The sequence below is a fragment of the Enhydra lutris genome, unplaced genomic scaffold (genome assembly GCF_002288905.1).
Source record: "Enhydra lutris kenyoni isolate GAN:26980312 unplaced genomic scaffold, ASM228890v2 scaffoldscaffold7, whole genome shotgun sequence".
Lineage (NCBI taxonomy): Eukaryota > Metazoa > Chordata > Mammalia > Carnivora > Mustelidae > Enhydra > Enhydra lutris.
This window is the reverse complement of record NW_019154091.1, coordinates 41,044,091-41,069,346: the sequence shown is the minus strand read 5'-3', so window position 1 is coordinate 41,069,346 and position 25,256 is coordinate 41,044,091. Positions and strand designations below refer to the sequence as shown.

Sequence of the window (25,256 nt, the reverse complement as noted above, 5' to 3'; positions counted from 1 at the left end):
AGTTGACCATAGAGTTGAGGGTCTATTTCTGGGTTCTCTATTCTGTTCCATTGGTCTATGTGTCTGTTTTTATGCCAGTACCATACTGTCTTGATGACAACAGCTTTGTAATAGAGCTTGAAGTCTGGAATTGTGATGCCACCAACTTTGGTTTTCTTTTTCAATATTCCTTTGGCTATTCTAGGTCTTTTCTGGTTCCATATAAATTTGAGGATTATTTGTTCCATTTCTTTGAAAAAAAAATGGATGGTATTTTGATAGGGATTGCATTAAATGTGTAGATTGCTTTAGGTAGCATAGACATTTTCACAATATTTTTTCTTCCAATCTAGGAGCATGGAACATTTTTCCATTTCTTTGTGCCTTCTTCAATTTCCTTCATGAGTACTTTATAGTTTTCTGAGTATAGATTCTTAGCCTCTCTGGTTAGGTTTATTCCTAGGTATCTGATAGTTTTGGGTACAATTGTAAATGGGATTGACTCCTTAATTTCTTTTTTTTCTGTCTTGTTGTTGGTGTAGAGAAATGCAACTGATTTCTGTGCATTGATTTTATATCCTGACACTTTACTGAATTCCTGTACAAGTTCTAGCAGTTTTGGAGTGGAGTCTTTTGGGTTTTCCACATATAGTATCATATCATCTGCGAAGAGTGATAGTTTGACTTCTTCTTTGCTGATTTGGATGCCTTTAATTTCCTTTTGTTGTCTGATTGCTGAGGCTAGAACTTTCTAGTACTATGTTGAATAGCAGTGGTGATAATGGACATCCCTGTCATGTTCCTGACCTTAGTGGAAAAGCTTTCAGTTTTTCTCCATTGAGAATATTTGCAGTGGATTTTTCATAGATGGCTTTGATAATATTGAGGTATGTGCCCTCTATCCCTACACTTTGAAGAGTTTTGATCAGGAAGGGATGCTGTACTTTGTCAAATGCTTTTTCAGCATCTATTGAGAGTATCATATGGTTCTTGTTCTTTCTTTTATTAATGTATTGTATCACATTGATTGATTTGCGGATGTTGAACCAACCTTGCAGCCCTGGAATAAATCCCACTTGGTCATGGTGAATAATCCTTTTAATGTACTGTTGGATCCTATTGGCTAGTATTTTGATGAGAATTTTCGCATCTGTGTTCATCAAGGATATTGGTCTGTAATACTCTTTTTTGATGGGATCCTTGTCTGGTTTTGGGATCAAGGTGATGCTGGCCTCATAAAATGAGTTTAGAAGTTTTCCTTCCATTTCTATTTTTTGGAACAGTTTCAGGAGAATAGGAATTAATTCTTCTTTAAATGTTTGGTAGAAATCCCCCGGGAAGTCGTCTGGCCCTAGGCTTTTGTTTGTTTGGAGATTTTTGATGACTGTTTCAATCTCCTTACCAGTTATGTGTCTGTTCAGGTTTTCTATATCTTCCTGGTTCAGTTGTGGTAGTTTATATGTCTCTAGGAATGCATCCATTTCTTTCAGATTGTCAAATTTGTTGGCATAGAGTTGCTCATTGTATGTTCTTTTTTTTTAAGATTTTATTTATTTATTTGACAGACAGAGATCACAAGTAGGCAGAGAGGCAGGCAGAGAGAGAGGGAGAAGCAGCCTCCCCCCTGAGCAGAGAGCCCAATGCGGGGCTCGATCCCAGGACCCTGGGATCATGACCTGAGCCGAAGGCAGAGGCTTTAATCCACTGAGCCACCCAGGTGCCCCTCATTGTATGTTCTTATAATTGTTTGTATTTCTTTGGTGTTGGTTGTGATCTCTCCTCTTTCATTCATGATTTTATTGATTTGGGTCCTTTCTCTTTTCTTTTTGATAATTCTGGCCAGGGATTTATCAATCTTATTAATTCTTTCAAATAACCATCTCCCAGTTCCATTGATTTGTTCTATTGGGTTTTTTTTGGTATCTATTTCATTGATTTCTCCTCTGATCTTTATGATTTCTCTTCTCCTGCTGGGTTTAGGCTTTCTTTGTTGTTCTTTCTCCAGCTCCTTTAGGTGTAGGGTTAGGTTGTGTACTTGAGACCTTTCTTGTTTCTTGAGAAGGGCTTGTACCGCTATATATTTTCCTCTCAGGACTGCCTTTGTTGTGTCCCACAGATTTTGAACCGTTGTGTTTTCATTATCATTTGTTTCCATGAATTTTTTCAATTCTTCTTTAATTTCCTGGTTGACCCATTCCTTTTTTAGAAGGATGCTGTTTAGTTTCCATGTATTTGGGTTCTTTCCCAATTTCCTCTTGTGATTGAGTTCTAGCTTCAGAGCATTGTGGTCTGAAAATATGCAGGGAATGATCCCAATCTTTTGATACCAGTTGAGACCTGATTTATGACCCAGGATGTGATCTATTCTGGAGAATGTTCCATGTACACTAGAGAAGAATGTGTATTCTTTTGCTTTGGGATGAAATGTTCTGAATATATCTGTGATGTCCATCTGGTCCAGTGTGTCATTTAAGGCCTTTATTTCCTTGTTGATCTTTTGCTTGGATGATCTGTCCATTTCAGTGAGGGGAGTGTCAAAGTCCCCCACTATTATTGGATTATTGTCGATGTGTTTCTTTGATTTTGTTATTAATTGGTTTATATAGTTGGCTGCTCCTATATTAGGTGCATAGATATTTAAAATTGTTAGATCTTCTTGTTGGACAGACCCTTTGAGTATGATACAGTGTCCTTCCTCATCTCTTATTAGTCTTTGGCTTAAAATCTAATTGATCTGATATAAGGATTGCCACCCCAGCTTTCTTCTGATGTCCATTAGCATGGTACATTGTTTTCCACCCCCTCACTTCATATCTAGAGGTGTCTTCAGGTCTAAAATGGGTTTCTTGTAGGCAGCACATTGATGGGTTTTGGTTTTTTGTTTGTTTGTTTGTTTTTAAGATTTTTTTTATTTATTTGACAGACAGAGATCACAAGTAGGCAGAGGGGCAGGCAGAGAGAGAGGGAGAAGCAGGCTCCCTGCCGAGCAGAGAGTCCAACGCAGGGCTCGATCCCAGAACCCTGGGATCATGTCCTGAACCGAGGCAGAGGCTTTAACCCACTGAGCCACTCAGGCACCCCTGGGTTGTTTTTTTTTTTTATCCATTCTGATACCCTGTGTCTTTTGATTGGTGCATTTAGTCCATGAACACTCAGGGTAACTATTGAGAGATATGAATTTAATGCCATTGTATTGCCTGTAAGGTCACTGTTACTGTATATTGCCTCCGTTCCTTTCTGATCTACTACTTTTAGGGTCTTTCTTTGCTCAGAGGACCCCTTTCAATATTTCCTGTAGAGCTGGTTTGGTGTTAGCAAATTCTTTCAGTTTTTGTTTGTCCTGGAAGCTTTTTCTCTCTCATTCTATTTTCAGTGATAGCCTAGCTGGATATAGTATTCTTGCCTGCATGTTTTTCTCATTTAGTGCTCTGAATATAGCATGCCCGTTCTTTCTGGCCTGCCAGGTCTCTGTGGATAAGTCCACTGCCAGTCTAATATTTTTACCATTGTATGTTACAGACTTCTTTTCCCAGGCTCCTTTGAGGATTTTCTCTTTGCTGCTAAAACTTGTAAATTTTACTATTAGGTGACGGCGTGTGGACCTATTCTTATTGATTTTGAGGGGGTTTCTCTGCACCTCCTGGATTTTGATGCTTGTTCCCTTTGCCATATTAGGGAAATTCTCTCCAATAATTCTCTCCAATATACCTTCTGCTCCCCTTTCTCTTTCTTCTTCTTCTGGAATCCCTATTATTCTAATGTTGTTTTGTCTTATGGTATCACTTATCTCTCGAATTCTGCCCTCGTGGTCCAGTAGCTATTTGTCTCTCTTTTGCTCAGCTTCTTTATTCTCTGTCATTTGGTCTTCTATATCGCTAATTCTTTCTTCTGCCTCATTTATCCTAGCAGTAAGTGGCTCCATTTTTTATTGCACCTCATTAATAGCTTTTTTGATTTCAACTTGGTTAGATTTTAGTTATTTTATTTCTCCAGAAAGGGCTTTTATATCTCCAGAGAGGGTTTCTCTAATATCTTCCATGCCTTTTTTGAGCCTGGCTAGAACCTTAAGAATTGTCATTCTGAACTCTAGATCTGACATATTACCAATGTCCATATTGATTAGGTCCCTAGCCTTTGGTACTGCCTCTTGTTCTTTTTTTTTTTTTTTTTTTTTTATTTTTGTGGTGAGTTTTTCCACCTTGTCATTTTGTCCAGATAAGAATATATGAAGGAGCAAATAAAATACTAAAAGGGTGGCAAAGACCCCAGGAAAATGCACTTTAACCAAATCAGAAGAGACCCCAAATTGTGGGGTGGAGAAAGGGGATAAAAAGAAGTTCAGAAAAAAAAATTAAAAAGACAAAACAAATAAAGAAAAAAGAAAAAAAAAATATATATATATATATTAAACTGGTGACTAGAACAGGGCCACCCACTTAATTTTGGGAGTATTTTGGTCTCTTAGAATAAACTACCTCCCCAAATTTTTAAGAGTGAAAAACATATATAAGGGTAAACAAGATGAAGGGATGGAATATGCCTATAAAGATGAAAAAAAAACTTTTTTAATTTCTAAAAAAGGAGTTGATAAAGTAAGTTGGTTGGGAGAATAAAGAAAAAGAAAGTGGAGAGAATTTGCTCAGGCTGGAGACTAGAACAAGCCCAGAGCTAGATTTAGGGTATATTTTGATCTATTAGAAGAAGTACCCCAAAATTTTTAGAAGAAAAAACCTTATGTGTATACAAAAAATAAAGTTAGATACAATGAAGGATAAAATATGACTATAATAATGAAGGTTCAAAAAAGATTATTATTTTTTTTCATGAAAGGTATTGTTAAGATGAACTAGTTAAAAAACATTAAAACAGGAAAGGGTAAAAGTTAAAAAAATTTAGCAGAAGAAAAAATAAAAATAAAAAAAAATTAAATTAACTGCAAGACTAAAGAATCATGGAGAGAAAGCCATGAGTTCCATGCTTTGCTTTCTCCTCTGGAATTCTGCTGTTGTCCTTGGTAAGTGAACTTGGTCTTGGCTGGATTTCTTGTTGATCTTCTGGGGGAGGGGCCTGTTGTAGTGATTCTCAAGTGTCTTTGCCTGAGGTGGAATTGCACCGCCCTTACCAGGGGCCAGGCTAAGTAATCTGTTCGGGTTCGCTTTCTGGAGCTTTTGTTCCCTGAACACTTTCCATAGAGTGCCGAAGGACAGAAATGAAAATGGTGGCCTCCCAGTCTCTGGCCCGGAGGAGCCGAGAGCTCGGGGCCCCACTCCTCAGTGCGCCCTCAGAGAAAAGTGCTCAATCACTCCCGTCTCCCTGGCCTCCGGCTGTGCTCCGAGCTCACCCAGCCTGTGACCAGTTCAAGGTAACCCCGAGCTGAGAGCTCACTCCTTGGCTCTGTCTCTAGCCAGCTTCCCCACTCTAATACCTGTGAGCTCTGCAACACTCAGACACCCCTGATCCTTCTGTGACGCTGTGGGACCTGGGGCCACGCTGACCCTGCATGGGCTTCACCCCGGTTTAGCCTCTGGAGTGATGTCCCTGAGTGGAGCAAAAAGTCCTGATTTAGTGCTCGGTTGTTCTGCCGCTTGCTGGGAGCTGGCCCCTCCCTGTGCGGTCTATCTTCCCATTGCTTTGGATTCACTCCTCCACCAGTCCTACTTTTCAGCAAGTGATCTGTTTCTAGAATTGCTGCTCTTCTTCTCTTCGATCTCCTGTTGGATTTATAGGTGTTTGCACTGATTTGATAAGTTATCTAGCTGATCTCCTGCTACCTGAAGTAGTCTCAGCCTGCTACTTCTCTGCCATCTTGACTCCTCCCCTAAATAAAATCTTTTAAAAAATAAGAAGAAAAGAAAAGAAATAGTTCTGATGAAAGAATATGAGCCCCTGGATCCAACTATGCCTGAAACTGGAATCCTGGGCTTTTTAAAAATTACATAAATCAATAAATTATATGTTTGCATAAATAATTTGAATCAGATTTCCTATCTCAAGCAAAGAATTTATGAATACTTATTTTTTTTATTTAACAAGCCCAAATAGGAACAAATAGAGAAGCTTGAGTTTGAAAGCACAGAACAAATTCTTCATCAAATGGAAAAGCTTTGAACCCCAGAGGAATAATTAAAGTGTAGATTTTCTTCCAAGATTTTTATCAGCATTCAAGACCAAACGAGTATAGACTCAGATAGGAGAAAATAATGAAAACTTGAGAAATAAAAGGGAAAGTTAATAAAAGATAGTGAAATCTCATTCACTGGCTGTAAGGGAGTGCTACACATGTTTCTAAAATATTACAAAAGTTAGAATTTAAATCCATATGTTAATTTATAGAAGGACTTTATGGCAAATTGGATTTTAAGTTGTCATCAGAAATTTAGGTACATTTATTAGGAAAGCATGTAGATATATGTGGATATAAAGGAAAAAATGAGGGGTGGAATCTGATAACCAAGTAAATATCAAAGATAAATCGAGTCCCCACTGTGTGACAGTAATTAAATAAAAAGAAGTATAAATCACCAAACTTCACAGCTGGGAATGTTCTCCAACTCCCCTCAGTTGTCTACAATATAAATGGGGCAATGGAAGTTGTTTTACCTGATTTCCAAAGACCCTGATACTGGGCTACAGGGAGTGGAGGGGAGGACTAGCTCTATACTTTAAATTATGGAAGTCCATAATACATGCCCCTCTGAGATTTGGGTAAGAAACAACAAAAGTGAAATCTGCTCATTTGACCCCAGCAGGACTTTCTAAAGGGACGGTGCCATGAGAGAAGAGACTCAGTGGGGAATTCGCTGCCTATAATCACTCAGTTGAGAATTTGAGCATCTAGTATATCATTCTTTCCACAGAATTTTGAGAACGGGGCCACATGCACCTCAGACACCTAGCTTACATTGACCTCTATTCCTAATAAGGCAAGCATAAAATTTCCATAGACACAATTTTCATGATTTATTGCCCAGGGACCTTGGTAGGTTAGTGGTTACTGAACAGAGAATCCCATGAGCATGGCTCTGGGAAGAGGTTTGCTGTGAGTTTTTGCAAGGCAACAGAAAAGCCTCCGAACATGTTGCAAATTTTTTTTTTCTTGTGCCATATAAATGCACTTTTTGAGCCATACTGTGTACAAAACACTTTGGGGATTAAAAGTTGAAGAGTGCAAGCCAGATCGTCCATGAGTTTACGATCTCTTGGGGGAAATGAAGAACAGAACACCAACAAGTGATGGAGGAAATACCAAAAGAAAAGGGACTATCAAGTCTTCTGTTCATGAGAGCTCAAAAGAACTTCTTAGGCAAAAGAAGAAGCCAGGAAGACTTCAGGGAGGAGGCAGCATTTGGGTGAGGTCTTGGGACCTTGGGGTGGGAGCAAGGAGTGAGAGGAAGAAGACAGTCAGTGTAGATATGTGTCAAGCGTTTAGTGCCAAAAAGGACGCAAAAAAAGTGCTCAGAGTTTCGAGAAAAGGGAGATCCCTCTGTCCTATGGTTGGATACAGCTTTCTATTGGAAATAAGGCTCAACGGAGGGCTTCAGATAGAAAAGGAGAGCTGAGTAGAAGAGAGACAGGGGATATAGGAATGATGGGTGTACACAAGGGTCAGGAAATAGATCTGGCAGAGTGAAACTGTAACGTGGGCAGGAGAGAAAAGAGCCACCCGATCAAGCTAAAAGGCCAGCCGAATGCATTGGATCTCCATGAGAAATCAGTCTTCTCAGTAAGAAGCTAGCTGGGTGATCTTAACACATGCTCCCAGCACCTGCAGCACCAGTGTCCCGTAGGAACTTGTTAGAACCATGAACCCTAGGGCCTGATCCCACATCTATAAAATCAGAAACCCAGAACCTGTGTTAAGAAGGCTTCCAGGCTTTTGACTGATGGGATTATGATCCGTAAAGGAATAACCAGGTTTGTTTGTTTGTTTGTTTTAAGATTTTATTTGTTTATTTGACAGAGAGAGAGAGAGAGAGAGATCACAAGTAGGTCGAGAGGCAGGCAGAGAGAAGGGGAAGCAGGCTTACTGCTGAGCAGAGAGACCGATGCGGAGCTCGATCCCAGGACCCTGGGATCATGACCTGAGCCGAAGTCAGAGGCTTAACCCACAGAGCCACCCAGGCGCCCCTGGAAAAACCAGGTTTTTAAAAAGATAACTTAATTTTTCCTCCTGCTGCTGCTTCTTTTTTTTTTTTTTTCACATGCTCCATTTTTATTTGTCTACTTTTCCCTCTAACATGAATCTGTATTTTGTAATTATAACTTTGGTAAATTCTCAATCTTTTGCTTTCTTCTTTTCAGAGTTGATTTAGTTTTTTCATGAACTTTTCTTTTTTCAGAGTTGATCAAGATAAGTAACTTAAAAATCAAATGAAATTTTTATTGTGGTTACAGAGATTTCCTAAATTATTTGATAGAGAATTGACATGATTCAAAGTTCATGAAACGTTAGAGGAGACCAGTTTCAAAAATTTCATTGTAATTTCTGCTTTTTCCTTCTGGGATATCTTTGAAGGTAAAATGGATAAATTTACCTGGGTGGTTAAAAGAGCTAGCCCTATAAAGTTGCAGAGTATTTATCTCCTGTGGTAATTTTTTTTTTTTATTAATGCTTCTCTCCTTTTTGTGTATGTAAAAAAATACTCTGGCTTCACTTATTGTTTTATTTGCATCTTTATGATTCAGTGTTCTAATATGCCTATTTGCTCTGACTTTAAAAAATAATAAGTCTGTGAAAAAAATTTTCTGTAGAGCTTGATTTATTTAGAGAGCCAGGATTCTTGGCCTGAGGTGTCTAATGACCTGAATCAAACTGACTTACACTTTATGAACCCAGATCTTGATTTGGTAAAATTCAATAAACCTTTATTGAACTGGATGCTTTCAGAGACACTAACACATGCCAAACATTGGCAAGTGATAAAATGTGGGAAAAAAAAAAAGGTATTACAGCATTACAGGACTCCCTCCCTTCCTTCCTTCCTCCCTCCCCCCTACTCTGCCCTCCTCCCTCCCTCCCTCCCTCCCTCCCTCCCTTCCTTCCTTCCTTATCTTCATATAGTAAGTACCCTTGCATTTTATTTTGTTGTGCTTCTTGACAGTTCACTTTCTACTCCCCACTATTGCTTCATTCCGTTAGGTCACACTGTGCTCATGGCCTCTGGAGGAGGAATGGAACTAGATATGAGGTAGAAACTAGTGAGTTCTGCTTTTCAAAACCAGAAGGGAGGGAGAGAAAATGAGAAGAACCCAAAACAAAGAATTTGAGAGAAACACTAAATAAAAGTAATGGTTTTGAGAAGAGTATAGCTCCCTCACCCCCAAATATGTCCGTATGTCCACAGGGTGGGCAGAAGTTATTGGAGTGGACAGATCAGTGGTGCTCGGTGGTAAGATGTCTGTGAGAGGCACTGTCAGTGATGATCAGCCTCAGAGGAGCCATGAGCATCTGAAAACCACCCGCTGTTACTGAAGAAGCATGGCCCATCCTAGCTGCCATTCCCATTGATGTGTGGTAAGGACCTCCCTCAAAATGCCCCCAGTCATGCCTCCAGTCTTTTTTTTTTTTTCTTAATATTCTATTTATTTGTCAGAGAGAGAGAGAGCACAAGCAAGGGGAGAAGCAGGCTCCCCGCTTAGCAATGAGCCCAATGCCAGATTTGATCCCAGGACCCTGGAATAATTACCTGAGCCGAAGGCAGATGCTTAACCAACTGAGCCACCCAGGCGTTCCATGACCAGGACTTTTCTTTGCCCTTGTTCCATTCATTTCCCTGTGACTCTCCTAGCTGTCGCAATATCCTGGGACACAATCTTTTTTGTTTGTTTGTTGTAAGATTTTATTTATTTGAAAGAGAGATCACAAGCAGAGAGGGGGGCAAAGGGAGAGGGAGAAGCAGGCTCCCCACTGACCAAGGAGCCCGAAGTGGAGCTCTAACCCAAGACCATGGGATCATGACATGAGCTGAAGGCAGACACTTAACCAACTGAGCCACCCAGGTGCCCCTCCTGGGACACAATCTTAAAACCGAGAGAAGGCAGGTGAGAACCTGAAACACACATAGGTTCAGAAAAAGTAACAAAGTGAGAGCAGCACTTTCCACCTCCCATTTCTACATGTGTAGTTTTGAGGACAGGGTAGCAAATGGATACACTCAAGAACATCCTGAAAATAAGCCAGCTATTTGGAGCTGAGAGAAAATGCAGAATTCATGTATTGAAACTCAGCTTTTTTCCAAGCCCTCTAAGCCCTGGAAGTGGTCCAAATCCCCTTGGCCCTTACTACAGGACTCTCTGAAGGTCTTAACTGTTAGGGAGCAAGGAAGGGATTATTCTTTTTTTTTTTTTTTTAAAGATTTTATTTATTATTTATTTGACAGACAGAGATCACAAGTAGGCAGAGAGGCAGGCAGAGAGAGAGGAGGAAGCAGTCTCCCTGCTGAGCAGAGAGCCTGATGTGGAGCTCGATCCCAGGACACTGGGATCATGACCTGAGCTGAAGGCAAAGGCTTTAACCCACTGAGCCACCCAGGCGCCCCCCAAGGAAGGGATCCTTACTTCAAAATTACAAGGGTGATTCCAATGACAGCCTTGGCTTTGGAGCTGAGCTCCTGACTCAGGATGGCAAAAGTGCAACTTCAAAGTAGCCACTACCGGGGAGGTGGACTGGCACCCTTGGTGGATGTGACTGCATCGCAGGCTAAAAAGTACTGCGATTATCTTCTTCCGCCACACCATCAAATGCTCACAATTTGTCTCTTAGTTTCTCATGATGCAGCCGTATTTTTTTAAAGATTTTATTTATTTATTTGACAGAGAGAGAGATCACAAGTAGGCAGAGAGGCAGGCAGACAGAGAGAGAAGAGGAAGCAGGCTCCCCGCTGAGCAGAGCATCCGAGGTGGGGCTCAATCCCAGGACCCTGGGATCATGACCTGAGCCGAAGGCAGAGGCTTAACCCACTGAGCCACCCAGGTGCCCCTCATGCTGCAGCCTTATTTTTAAGTGTAGGGAAATAAGCATCTCCTTATTTTTAAAGGATAAAATGGTATTTAAAACTTTAGAGGAGAAAATGTTTCAAGGAGGACAAAACTTAGGTATTCTCAGAAGAAAAATTCCACTCAAGAACTGGAATTATTAATGGCTTGTCTTATTCTCAACAATGTTCCTATTTACCATGTAGAATAGAGCAATTGTGAAAACACACACTCTTTCCTGTTACATGAGAGCCAAAGATGTTCTGGTAGGCAAAGGGATTTATCTAACCTCTCTTTGTCAATACAAGCACATCTCAGAAATCCTACTTCTACAAATGTTGCAGTTTTTTATTTGTAAAAGGCTAGAACACCTCCATTTTTGAACCTCCAATAGCTCCTAATCATAAGACCTCAGTAGGAGGCAGACAAGAATAAATCACCTGCTCTGTTCTTATTCAAGTAAGCAAGAAAACTATTACTCTTCATTCATTGTTCTTATTAACTTCTTCTTTACCTATGATAGGTAAGGCACTGATGATACAGAAATTGGTATAGGATTGACAAAAATGCAGAAGGTAGGGTGGCTCAGTCCATTAATCATCTGCCTTTGGCTCAGATCATGATCCAAGGGATGCTGGGATCAAGCTCCACATCGGGTACCATGCTCAGTGGGGAGTCTGCTTCTCCCTCTGCCTCTGCTGCTACACCTGCTCGTGCTCTCTCTTTCTCTCGCTCTCTCTCTAGCCCTCTCTTAAGTAAATAAAATCTTTTTAAAAATGCAGAAGGATATTTTACATGTTTCCTGCACCTGAGCAGTACTTTCTGCCAGATTATCTAACAATAATGTTTACATTTACCTGGACTTCACACTGTAGTATCCAGAAATAGACTTACCAAGAGTGGAAATTAAAGTTATTTTAATTATGCATTAAGATGATATGTAATGTTTAGAGACATCCCCAAATGTAATACACTACCTTGATTTTCTGAACAACATGTTATTTTTAGTAACTGCCATGACAAGCAGGCTTTCTTTGATTAGTTTTATTTGAATAAAACAAAACTTGAGGTAAATGGTCTTCCAGGTGGCTACTTTTTGCACTTACATCCTAATATAACACCTTTCTGGCAGCAAAGGTCTTAGAACATGCTCTCAAAATTCTCAGGACATGAACTGATGTTCTGACAGAAATGAGCCCCTCTTGCATTCCTACTGGTCATTGGTTTTCTTGGGCACAGGAATCTTGGATTCCATAATATTTACGGCTTTTTGGAGGATCTCTAAGATTGGTGCCAGAGTTCTGCCAATTTGCTCCAACTGATTTACAACTGACTCCATGGTATTCTTGAAATGTTCAGCTTTTAACACATCCTGCAATTTTCTCAAGATGTCTGCTGTACCGATTTTGGATGGACCTGGACTTTGGTTTTTCTCAGAGGTGTTGGCCTCTGATTGGTCTTCGGTGTCTTTTTGATAGAGGTCACTTAACTGAAGTTTCATGATAGGACATGTCATCAAGAGTGAAAGAGAAGAGTCCAAAGTGCCAAGGATGTTACTGCTATTCAGTGCAGCAACGATGACTGGTGTCTGAACATTCTTGAACTTTTCTCTAGCTGACTGCTGCAGCTCCTTGACATTGGCTCTCTTCTCAACCATAGAGCAAATCGCTGTTGCAATCTTGGAACATAAAGGTTCCTTTTGCATCTGGTCGTTTTGCATCTTTGCCTCCAGGACACACTGTATCTCCTTAAAGACTGTGAAGAGTTGTTCAAAGACATCCTTAACGTTAGCATCTTCCTTCACAGTCAGGGAGTGGATCTGGGCATTCATAGTGCTGTTAAACGATTCTATAAATGTGTTAGTGAAGGCAACAAGATCTTGCATGTGAAAGAAAAACGTTTTGGCAGCTTTGCACCAGCCTCTCTTTATCCTTTTCTGACTCTGAAGACATTTCTCCAGCACAAAAGTTTCAGCACTGCAAAACAAAGTAGTAATCTGGATAAAAACTTAAATTATTTATTTGTCAACCGCAAAGAGACTGATCTTAAAATCTAAATGTGGAAAATAACCGCTGTCAAGGGTAGGAAAGCTTCACCAGCTGTGGAGCAGGAATTGATCCTGTGCTTTAATAAAAATAACAACAAAGATAATAATTAAAAGATTCTAAGCCACGATTGAATATCGTGCACTGGACCCTCAATTGGATATGCTGATATACGGAGTAACCAATTCTCACGCATTATCCTCAATAACTATCAGATCTAGTGGACAAGATTGTACAAATTACATAGAAGGGCTCTGGTTCCAGTTAAGATAGAGCAAGCAGATGCGGTACAATCTTTCCTATGGAGTAGAACTAAAAATCCTGGACAGAAAAATAAAGTAACCATCAGATAACTCTGAAAGGTGAGTAACAGCAGACCAAAGAGGTGGAGTACTGCACTTCAAAGAAGATCAAGGCCATCCGACACCAACTCCCAAGACGTCTGTCTTGCCTGAGAATGTTTCTGCACTTTCAGTACAACTCATCCTCTTCTGCCATAGAGAGGAGTGTTGATGTCTCTAACCAATGTTCACGAGGAGAGTTCTGGAGGAGACATAAAAAGATAGGACTGCGAACGTAACCCCAGGATGTCCCAAACCAGAAATCCACAGGCAAAGTCCAACCAGCAGATGTGCTTTGTTTGACCCAACAATTGCTTGTATCAACTTCTAAATTTAAAAACTGAAAGATAGAAATCTGGATTGCTATTGCTTATTGAAAAAAATGAGATTAATTGGCAGCACAAAGCCCACATTATGAGTTAGAAAAAGTGACTAGATCTATAGCTGCCCTCTTCAAAGTGGGCTTTTACCATCTACACCCCATGGTCTGACACTAAGTGTTTCAACTACATGCGTCTTGTCATACCCACTAGTATAGTTTATATTAAGTAAGCTTCCTGAAATCCAAACCTCCTCATATTATCTCACAATAAAAAACTTCAATGATTCAGTATTGCCGAGTGAATAAGATACAACTTGCTGGCATGGCGTTTAAGATCATCTAGACTGCTCTCAATTTTCCACTACTCCCTTCCCTCACTGCTCTCGCGTATATCCTGGGCCACCAGTGTAATGGACTAAGTTTATGCCCTGAAAATGCTCCCAACATTTTGCTAGCCCCTTTATTCATAGTATTCCCTCTACCTGCATTCTCTCCTCCCTACCCCACCCCACACATCTGTTGAAATCCTACTTGTCCATCCATACTTACTTCAGATACACTGTCTACACACATCCTATTTCCCTTTTATCCCCGTACCTGGTAAGCCCCAGGATATGTCAAGTGCAAAATGATTCACTGGGACGGAAGTAAAATCGTACCCCACTTAGTCCTCATTTAAAACTATAGAACAGCCCCTTTAGATTTTATATATCTCCTAGCTGGACTCTCAGTGTTGTATCCTCTACCCACCCCATAACAACAGAAATGACTGTTGTTAACGTTAAGACAAATGGCTACCATTTAGGAAGGTTTTGCCATATATCAAGCACTCTGCCAAATTCTTTGCATGCATTATCTCATTTAATGCATATGACAACCCATCAATTACAAACTAATACATCACACAATGAAAGCCTGGGTTGCTCAGTCGGTTAAGCGGCTGCCTTCGGCTCAGGTCATGAGCCCAGCGTCCTGGGATCAAGTCCCACATCGGGCTCCTTGCTTGGTGGGGAGCCTGCTTCTCCTTCTGCCTCTGCCTGCCACTCTGTCTGCCTGTGCGCGATCTCTCTCTCTCTCTCTGACAAATAAATAAATAAATAAAATATTTAAAAAAGAAGAAAGAAAGAAAAAAGTTAAATTAAGTGACTTTTCCGGGCTACATGGCTAGTAAGAGATATTTGGATATACAAAATCAGGACTGTCCAATTCTAAAGCCCTTTTTTTTTTTCCATTAAGTTATGGGGGCTGGGGTGATTGTTTGCTTTTGAGGTGTCCCTGCTGTAGAGGAATCCATGGAGGTGAGGACTGAATGTAGAGGGAAAAGCACGAAAGACTCTGTTCTAAGCTTTAAGGGAAAGGAGTCAAGTTAGTCTTTAAGGCTTTCCTATGGTCAAGGAATTCACCGACACAGTGAGAGATGGTGATAAAGAGCAGGAAAGAAGAGCGCACGCACAAAAACCACATTGGGTTGCAAATATCTGGGTTTTTATCTCTTGAGAACAGAAACAAAGGCATCAGCAACAGACGGAGGTCTGAATGCAACAGAAGGTAAAGGAAACTTACGTGTGGAATAGCTGGCAAGACAGAACCGCAGAACCTGGGAGCTGCGCAGAGCCATCGTCTCTGCTGAGCTGGGTGAGCTCGGTCGTACAGCACTTTTCAACCATAAAGTCCATTAAGGAATAGACAGTTACATGTCTCACCGCTTTATTCACCTTTCAAATTAGATGACTTAATACATACTAATTTTATATTAATATAGGAAATAGAAGAATTCAGAGAATGAGGAAATGCAGAAATAGTAAATAAAGCGGACAGGCAGAGGGACCCAGCAGAGACCAGCAAAGGCTGTAAGTCATCACATTCCATGGAAACATCCAGATGAAACCAGATGAAAAAGCCCTTTGACAATATTCCTAAACAACCACTAGGACTACTGAACTCAGAAACACAGCAAGGTAAGCGATATGGCTATTTCTACTGGTATTGGTATGATATTCTGTTTCTCCGGATTAAAGGGTATTTGAAATAACATGTCAGTCTTGAATCCTAGCCATAAATATAATAAAGTCACAAAACAACTTTGTTTTAAGAGGATCCGATGGCAGCTTCCTTCTGAGTATTTCTCTGAAGACACCAGATAAAGAAGAAAATGAACAGCTTATGTAACTGATTAAGTCAGAGGGGAAGAAAAAGCAGTAAAGATAGCAATTTTAGAAAGCACTGAGGACAAAACGACACCTGTGTATTGTTTACATGGATTGTAGCATTTCTTTTTATGTTTCTAACATCAATATAAGTACTCAGGATCTGTGAAAGAAGGAATGTACAATCTAATACTAGTTAATTTATAGAGTTTCTGCTCCCTCGTAAACTATATTACATTTAAATGCTGTCTGTCTCCAAATAGACTGTTATCTTCTTGAGGGCAAGGAACATTGTCTACTCTTTCTTTTTTTTTTCTAATGTCTTAAGGCATAGAAGTAGAGGATTCTCCCCTGAGCATTTAACAAAGGCTGATGAATGTCACTGATATTCTGCTTTCTGGTCAGAAACATTCTTTAGAACTTACATCAGAAAGAGTGTCATCCCACCATCAACAACTTCTTGGTTTTGTTTTGTTTTAATTAAAGGCCAGGGGTTTGATTTAAATTAAAGGAGGAGTCTCAGAACTAGTCAGTAACTGCTATTTTCTCTTGAAAAGCTTCTGGTTTCACCTGTCCCCTACTCCCAAACTCCCAAATAAGTGAACTTCCCAGGATAGCTGGACCCAATTTAGGATAGTGAGGAAAGTGACAGCAGGGAGAAATGGAAAAACCCAGAGAGCATGAATGACTCAACACTGGAGGCTGAGATGTGTTTTCTTTGTCTCTTTTCCCTTAATTGTTGCTATGGGAATAGTTCAAACATGCACAGAAGTGGAGATGATAAAATAATCAACTGTCATATACCCATAACCTAGTGTCAAAAATTTTCAAAACAAACTTGATCTTATTTCCTCTGTAACTCTATTCCACACTCCCTTCCTGATTCTTTGGAAGCCAGTCTCAGAGATCATGCGTATCATATCATCATTAACACACCACCATGTATTTCTACAAAAGCAAAAACTCTTCTTTTTGAAATTTAACTCTGTGCTTCCCAAAGTAACAATATATATTTAACAGAACTATCTTTGGTTTCGAAACATACACAGTGCCTTGCTCTAAAAATTTACTTTTGATGGTGGTATAAAACTTTTTGGAATGCAATTTGCAATACATATCAAAAAACAATAAACATAATAAAAACTTTAATTCTCATGGATTATACAATTCTTCTGGAAATTTATCCTGAGGAAATAATTAAAATAATTGGAAACGGGGAAAAAACTGTGTATTAAAATGCCCACTACAATATTGTGATAGGGAAACAACTGGGTATTTATTAAATTATGGTTGCTATCTTATGGAATATTTCATATAATAAAATTATTAGAAAACTAAGAATTTGGGCAGGTGTTTAAGTAAATTGATGTAAGATGAAAATATTATTTAAACAAACTTTAGGAAGGAACAATGAAAAAATTTAAGATGGTAGGTTTATGGGTTTTTTTCTTTCTTTATTTTTAAAGTGTTTATATATTAGTTGAACTGACTTTATACTTTAAAGTACTTTTTTTTTTAATTTTTTTAAACACTTTATTTATTTATTTGACAGATAGAGATCACAGTAGGCAGAGAGGCAGGCAGAGAGAGAGAGGAGGAAGAAGGCTCCCTGCCGAGCAGAGAGCCCGATGCGGGGCTCGATCCCAGAACCCTGAGATCATGACCTAGAGCCAAAGGCAGAGGCTTAACCCACTGAGCCACCCAGGTGCCCCTAAAGTACTTTTTTATCAAATCTTTTACCTATAATTTCTTCATGTTATAATTCTACCATCTCTCAAAACATGTATCACTTGTCACTTTCTCCACGAAGCTTCCTCTAATCATTTCAATATAATTTCCTTCTTTAAATTTCTATAACACTTGACATTTAGCTACTGCTATTCACAAAATTATCCTGAGAATTTTTTATTTGAATATATGATAATCAATACATTTTCACTTTGGAAATTGATTCCTTTCCCCAAAACACTAAAACAACTCTACAGTATCACTAAATAAATCTTAACTTTTAGAGACAATACATCAATACATCTCTACTATTTCTTATACACTCTTTGATCTTGAATGTTGATCTCATTTCAAAATAATTGACAAGGTTAGTTTCAGTGAGAATCCATTTCAGGTCAGTCTTTGTTTCCATTACAGTTTCAGAAGATATGCTGACCCCTGGAATCAGCATTTCCAAGTTTCTTTTATTGTCTGAAATAACAAGTAATGTTACATATACAATAACAGTGCATGTGATTTCCAAACTTCCTTTGGCAACAGGGCAACAGAACTCTCTCATTAAATTAAATTTTAAGCACCCACAGTCCAAATACAGCAACAAGCAAGCTCTGGGGCTTCAGCAAAGGCTAGGGTGAAATAAGGATGCTGGGGATCAAGAGCGCCACCTGCTGGCCAGCAATTCTTCATCAGGCTGCCTTACAGCTCTTGAGGACCTACCTCATGAACCCCGGCAACAAAATACTCAAATAACGGTAGAAACACAGCAGTTCAGTAGTGGATGCTAACTGTGCAGAGTGAACTTTTCACAGACAGTGAGCATTATCATCTGATAATAAACAATGTAAAAATCACATTTATCACACCAATGGTGCAAGTATTAAGAACTGGATTAAGAATAACATTTAGCTACTTATAAGCGCCAATCTTTAAAATTTATTTATAAAGTGACTTTGAAATTACTTATAAGGGGTGCCTGGCAGGCTCAGTCAGTAGAGCATGTGAGTCTTGATCTCAGGGTTATGAGTCATCCCTGTGTTGGGCACAGAGCCAAACTAAAAAGAAAAAAGGTTCTTATTTTATTTTTAGAGATTTTACTTATTCATTCCAGGGGCAGGGAGCAGAGGGAGAGGGAGCAGAGAGAGAGTGGATCTCGAGTTATGTGCAGAGCACAACACAAGGCTCGATTTCAAGAACCCGAGATCCTGACCTGAGCCAAAACTAAGAGCCAGACACTCAACCAACTGAGCCCCCCAGGCACCCCAAAAGAAATGTTTTCTTTTTAAGATTTTATTTATTTATTTGACAGAGAGAGACACAGTGAGAGAAGGAACAGAAGCAGGGGGAGTGGGAGAGGGAGAAGCAGGCTTCCTGCCAGGCGGAAGGCTCAGGACCCTGGGATCTGACACTTAACGACTGAGCCACCCAGGTGCCCCAAGAAATGATTTTTAAAAGACTGAATTTTAAAGTCAATATTTAAAAGGTCATGCCTGAAAATGTTGTAAGATAGAGAAAAGTATGTATGGCCCAGACATCTTTTAGGTAAATATTATATATTGTTGGTAAGACATCCCTTAAGGCCTGCCAAAGTAACAACTAGGATCTTCAAGGAGGGTGGCTCTAACTGATTGCAAGGCTTTTGTTTTGCTGAGTGAAGTAAACACTTTGCAAGTCAGAGCTTAGCTTAATTGTCAGGGGCAATACTGGAAATGCTGCACTTTGCTAACTGTTTTTCCGCGTGGTGTATAACCTCTCCTCTAAGTATCAAGCATATATCTAAGAATAACAGTTTGAAAGGGAACAAATTATTAACCTTCTCTAAATTACTGAATGTTTCCATATGGCCCTAATGTTAATACATATTAACCTGCAGATTGTTGAAAATTTGAATTTGCACAAATGAAGCACGAGCCCTATAATTTCAAATGACATAATAGTTTCAGCTCAACAAGTGGTTTGAAGTCTGGCTTAACTATTTAACTAGATTAAAAATGCCATAAAAGCAGGACCCATGTCCTTTTCATTTTGTGTGCTCTATAAAGCTCGGCATGTTACCTTATCCATAGTAAGGTACTAGTCCATTAGATAAATTGTTACTGAATTATTAAACTGCTTCCTTCACCAGGCTCTTCAAATTTCACCTGTCCAAAAATAATTCATTAGTTTCACCTTCAAACCCTACCTCTTCCTCACCTAATTCTCTATTGTTTATCTCACTGTTGGGATGAAAATAATGTTGAACTGTATTCAATCCTGGGAAGGTATGATGGCAGGCCTGCTGAAGATCTAGAAGGCGTAAGGAATCCTCCCAAAGTCCTTCCCCAACACAAAAGGAACTAGGAAGGTAAGCCCAACTCAGAAAAATACAAGTCCTTTTATGTTAGATTTGAAAAATAATTCTGAGCACATTATGACGTCTTACTCAAACTTGTTACTGACAAAGAATTATAGACTGCTATCTGGAAACTGGGAGGAAGGGTATAAAAGTGCACATGTCAGGCCTTGGGGATGTAAAAGAAAGAAAATATAATTGAAAATGTACTTGGGTCTTTGATTTCTGGTAAGATTGAAGTCTTTTCATCAGTTAATTAGCTACCATGCTTTTACTGTACAGAGCTGCTTGCTCATTTAGCTGTTAGATAGCTACTGTTTTTCTTATTGATAGCAACAGTCATTAGAAATTCATACTTCATTTTTCTTGCATTTTTCCCAGTTTCTTTTTAGTTCTTTTTACATGGTCATCCTTGTTTGTCAAATTTTTGTGTGACTTTTTTCCTTTGGTTTTAAGCTTATAAAGCCTTCCTCCATACAGACATTTGAAAATTATCAATTTTCTTCTATTTTATCTTTTTTTTTTTTTTACAAATATTACACTAACTTTTTAAAATTAATTTCTAGGGGCGCCTGGGTGGCTCAGTGGGTTAAAGCCTCTGCCTTGGGCTCAGGTCATGATCCCAGAGTCCTGAGATCGAGCCCCGCAACGAGCTCTCTGCTCAGCAGGGAGCCTGCTTCCTCCTCTCTCTCTGCCTGCCTCTCTGCCTACTTGTGATCTCTGTCTGTCAAATAAATAAATAAAATCTTCAAAAAAATTAATTTCTAGGGACGCCTGGTGGCTCAGTCATTGGGCTCAGTCATTCGGCTCAGGTCATGATCCTGTGGTCCTAGGATCGAGACCCACGTTGGGCTCCCTACTCAGTGGGAAGCCTGCTTCTCTCTCTCCCAGTCCCCCTGGCTGTATTCCTTCTCTTACTGTCTCTCTCTCTGTCAAATAAATAAATAAAAAATTTTAAAAACAGGGGCACCTGGGTGGCTCAGTGGGTTAAAACCTCTGCCTTCAGCTCAGGTCATGATCCCAGGACCCTGGGATCGAGCCCTGCTTCGGCCGGCTCTCTGCTCAGCAGGGACCTTGCTTCCTCCTCTCTCTCTGCCTGCCTCTCTGCCTACTTGTGATTTCTGTCTGTCAAATAAATAAATAAAATCCTTTTTAAAAAAATTTTTAATAAAATAAAATTAATTTCTAACCCCCCCAAACTAGCCCATTGTGCCAGGAACATTTTCAATTATTATTGATTTGAAAGTCTACATTTATCATATATTAAATGTATAGAAGAGTCTGTTTCCAGAACTATTTTGTTCTATGATTCCATCTACTCCTGCAACCTGTACAATACTAATATTATTTTTATGATGTTTTAATATTTGGGGAGGATAAAGTCCCATCATTACTCTTTCCTGAAAAAAAAAAAAAGAAATCTCATCTATTAGTTTTGTTTGATTTTGCTTCAACTCTTGGAAGAAAAGAAAAAGAAAATGGAGTCCTCTACATCTGTGTGGGACCTGGGTACATTTCTCCTCAAGTAAATAGCACCCTGATTTTTTTCTTTTATGATTAATTTGTCAAGGTGTGTTAAAACAAGTTAACTAGGAAGAAACTGACCACTTGGAAGCATTCAGCCTTCTATCCTGGAGGAAGGCTCATCTCTCCATTTGTTTATCTTTAGGTAAATAGAACCACATACCTTTTCTGGAAGCTATGCCTTCAGATAAAGGCAGATGAATAGCTGCTAGAGATATTTTACACTTTTGCAGGCTAAGAAAGACTCCTCTCACCTAAATATCTGAATAGGAATGTAGTTGATGCTCTTCTGAATTCAAAGTGAGAAACTGGAGTTTTCACCTCATGATAATATCTGAAAACTAGGAACCAAAAAGATAAAGGTTGAATGGAAAATTTCTGGAAGAAAAAAGGAGAAACAAAGTCCAGATTCATGGTTATCAAAGTACAGTTTTGCCACCAAATGGTGAGTTGGGGAATATTTAATAAATCCTCAACAATTTCTTTAAATGAAATTGAGATATTTTCTAAGTACTGTTGTGGAAGTTTGTGTAACACATGGGTGTGAGTGTGTGTGTGTGTGCACGCACATGTGTGTGTGTGTGTGTGTGCTGGATTTGAATCAAAGATGCAAATGAATTTCTGACTGTGATAAGTTTATTCTATTAGGGATACCAAGGCATTTTTCTAAACTAAACATCGTAAATGATTATGTTCCCAATCCATTTAAAATCCCCTTCCTATTTCCAAATTATATCTTTATGGACATGAAAAGAATGTTTACTTTCTTGAGAGAAAAATATCATTCCTTCATTCTATGCTTGTGAGATTCCTCATATCTAGGCTAAAAGCCATGGTCTCAGTCGATAGGGCCCAAATTCATTAGGATGTTGTTTACTCAAGAGAGAATGTGCCAGACACCACAGAGATTTCATTCTCTCTTTTCTTCTAAGAGTTTCAACTAAAAATTAAAGTGCCAAGCACATAGTAAGACTATGCGAAGTATGCATATTGTAAGATTGTTCTCACAGTCCTCAAATTTTTTAACCAAATAAACTCTGAACATGCTTGTTCCTATTTTCTCTGCATAATACTCTAAGCCAGAAGAACAAACACAAGAAGGCTCCGGCCTGATTCATTGTATTCATTCTACTGCATACTCTTGCCACTTACTCTTAATACTTTCATGAAATGGCATTATTTCCTTTCTAAGGCCAATTCTAGCTAATCTTCACTGTGCCCAAGTGCATTATAAACCAGTCTAAATAATTTAACTTCTAAGCTTTGCAAATGGAGACCACAGAGGTAGTCATAACTGCGCTGTCCCTGTACCATGCCCACTCTCTCCCCTAGTGAGATTTTAATCTAAAGAATTAATAGATACCCTTAACATGAAAAATTTTTGTAAAGATTCTGTGTGTTGCCTTTGATGTCCCCTAGGCTTAGAGAACAAATAATTTGTTTGTAAAGACATATAGAGTAACTTTAATATTAGAAATTAAGTTAACAGTCTATAAACAAAACTAGACATTAATAACCCTGTAAATTCAGAGATTTTAATATTCTTCTGGCTCTACTAATTTATCTTCCAGTATTAGAGAAATCAATCTGGTAGGTGTATTCAGTGTGGTGAGTAGGGTCTGGAAAAATTAAGGAGTGCTGGTAATCAAGAATCAACCATATCAAACTGTAGTCTATGTCAAACCTTATTAAATACAACTTAGAAATAATCACATTTATTTACTAATAATCAGATGCTTGATAAACACAGATTCTCTTATCTAGGATTTCTCTCTACCACGAAAAAAAGCTAATGCCTCATTTATTGCATCGGTACGTGGCATTGTCACCCACATTCCCATACACTGACTCTAAGTTTCATAAAAATAATTGTTTTAAAGAACCTGTTGAATTTTCTGAGGAATTCCTTAGATAGCACAGTGCTATTTTTCTACTCATAAAGTAAAAGATTTCTTGGTCAAATGCACACAGACAGCAGGTATTTTTCAAAAATTTTAGTGAAGATTTACTACTTTATTTTTCAGAGATTATATTTGAAACATGTCTCAGAGTGACTTCCTCTACCCAGAGAATCCACGGAGAAGGCAGGAAGTAAACCGTCTTCACCAGCAGCTTCTTGACTGTTTATCTGATAGCTTCCATGCTACTAATAAGCTGATTGAGGTCTTAAACATGCACTTGGGGTGCAAGTTGGCCTCCATCGAGATGAAAAGAGATGGGACCATCAAAGAAAACTGTGATATCATCATCCAAGCCATGATGAAAATCCAAACAGAACTACAAAAGGTTGATGAAGCACTAAAAGATAAGCTAGAGCCAACCCTCTACAGAAAACTTCAGGATATTAAAGAAAGGGAAACAGAGAAAATTGCAATAGTACAAAAGGTCATTTCAGTCATCCTGGGAGAAGCTACTTCCACAGCCAGTGCAGTAGCTGTTAAACTTGTGGGCTCAAACATCACAACTGGCATCATTAACAAGCTGGTCACTGTGTTAGCTCAAATTGGTGCTTCTCTCCTTGGTAGTATAGGAGTTGCCGTTCTTGGCCTTGGCATAGATATGATCTTCCGTGCCATCCTGGGAGCAGTGGAGAAAACGCAGCTTGAAGCAGCCATTAAAAGTTATGAGAAGCATCTGGTGGAATTCAAGTCAGCTTCAGAAAAGTATCATCATGCCATTACTGAGGTCACCAACACAGTGAAACACCAAATGAAATGAACAGCCACGGTGCCACTGGAATATTTTTCTATGTCTCTATAATAGTGTTTTGCCTCTTGGATTAGGTTCATTTTCCGCTAAGTTTCCAACATGGACAGAAATATAGTTAATAAGTTGGCAAGGTGGTTTAAGAGATGCTAAAACTAGAGGACTCCACAGAGTTTTTTATCAGTTGGGTCTAGACCCTGTGAGGCAAAAGATATATCCCAGGATACCTTCTTACTCTGCTCTACCAGATCAACATTACATTAAATGCTATTGTAGAAGAGCAAGTCTAGGGGTTACTTCTTCCTTTTCTTTTCCCCTAAATTCTTAAAATTTACTCTGAATAAAGAATAACTTTCATTCCTACCACTAGCTTCAGACATCATTTAGTTCTAAGGGGATGTACTTGGTAACTTCTGCCTAGACACAAACTGTGGACCTTTGAATGAAATGGAAATACTACCATAATTTTGACCTTGAGCTTAAGCTCAATTTTCAATAAACTAGAAGAGACTGAAGTATGGGTTGTAACAGCTTATTTTAATGATCAAAGGACGCAAGGGTTCTGTAACTTCCACTGATTACATCCTATAAATGCAAATGGATTTTTAAAAGATAAAAGTTAAGGGGGGCCTTGGTGGCTCAGTGGGTTAAAGCCTCTGCCTTCGGCTCGGGTCATGGTCCCAGGGTCCTGGGATTGAGCCCCACAAGGAGCCCCACATCGGGCTCTCTGCTCGACGGGGAACCTGCTTCACTCTCTCTCTTGCTGCCTGCCTCTCTGCCTACTTGTGATCTCTGTCAGATAAATAAATAAAATCTTTTAAAAAAAAGATAAAAGTTAAAACTGAACAGATAAAGGTTCTGTTTCTATAATTGCAATCAACCCTGACCAACTGTGGTGTGATGCTTAAATATTCCTCACGGGAATGTTTGAACACTCTGCAACATTAAAAACAAACAAACAAACAAACAAACATGCTTGAACACCCTGGAACATTTGAAAAAAAAAACAAATATGCAAATCCCAGCTACACATATATAAAATACATTTGGGATGCAGGGGAGGAAGCTGTTACTCTTTTAGGAATTTGTCATTTAAAAGAGAGTCATAATTTATTATATGAGTTTTCAGAGAAGTGAAACTTCCTTTTCTACACTAGCATA

The 25,256-nt window shown here is 39.1% G+C and overlaps 2 protein-coding genes across 9 annotated transcripts in view; one reads left to right on the top strand and one right to left on the bottom strand.

Moving 5' to 3' along the window:
• LOC111141978 (single-pass membrane protein with coiled-coil domains 3) overlaps positions 1-24,458 on the top strand; it is a 34,126-nt gene extending 9,668 nt beyond the window's left edge. The window contains exons 1-8 of one of the 8 annotated variants that reach the window (XM_022494875.1): positions 8,089-8,119; positions 9,324-9,493; positions 15,165-15,296; positions 15,424-15,619; positions 19,795-19,877; positions 21,436-21,534; positions 21,623-21,834; positions 23,414-24,458. In XM_022494875.1, coding sequence (XP_022350583.1) covers positions 23,430-24,107 — 678 coding nt within the window. In that variant the 5' untranslated portion in view covers positions 8,089-8,119; positions 9,324-9,493; positions 15,165-15,296; ... (3 more) ...; positions 21,623-21,834; positions 23,414-23,429 and the 3' untranslated portion in view covers positions 24,108-24,458. Of the gene's footprint in view, positions 1-8,088; positions 8,120-9,323; positions 9,494-15,164; positions 15,297-15,423; positions 15,620-18,954; positions 19,878-21,327; positions 21,535-21,622; positions 21,835-23,413 lie in introns of those variants that run through there. The other 7 variants (XM_022494871.1, XM_022494873.1, XM_022494872.1 and 4 more) reach the window with 7 other exon arrangements.
• Positions 11,716-14,562, bottom strand: LOC111141977 (chromosome unknown C12orf60 homolog). Its single transcript, XM_022494870.1, is given in 2 exon segments — positions 11,716-12,862; positions 12,864-14,562. Coding segments are annotated over 2 exon segments (741 nt in total). The 5' UTR covers positions 12,906-14,562; the 3' UTR covers positions 11,716-12,163.
• Positions 24,459-25,256: the final 798 nt, after the last annotated feature.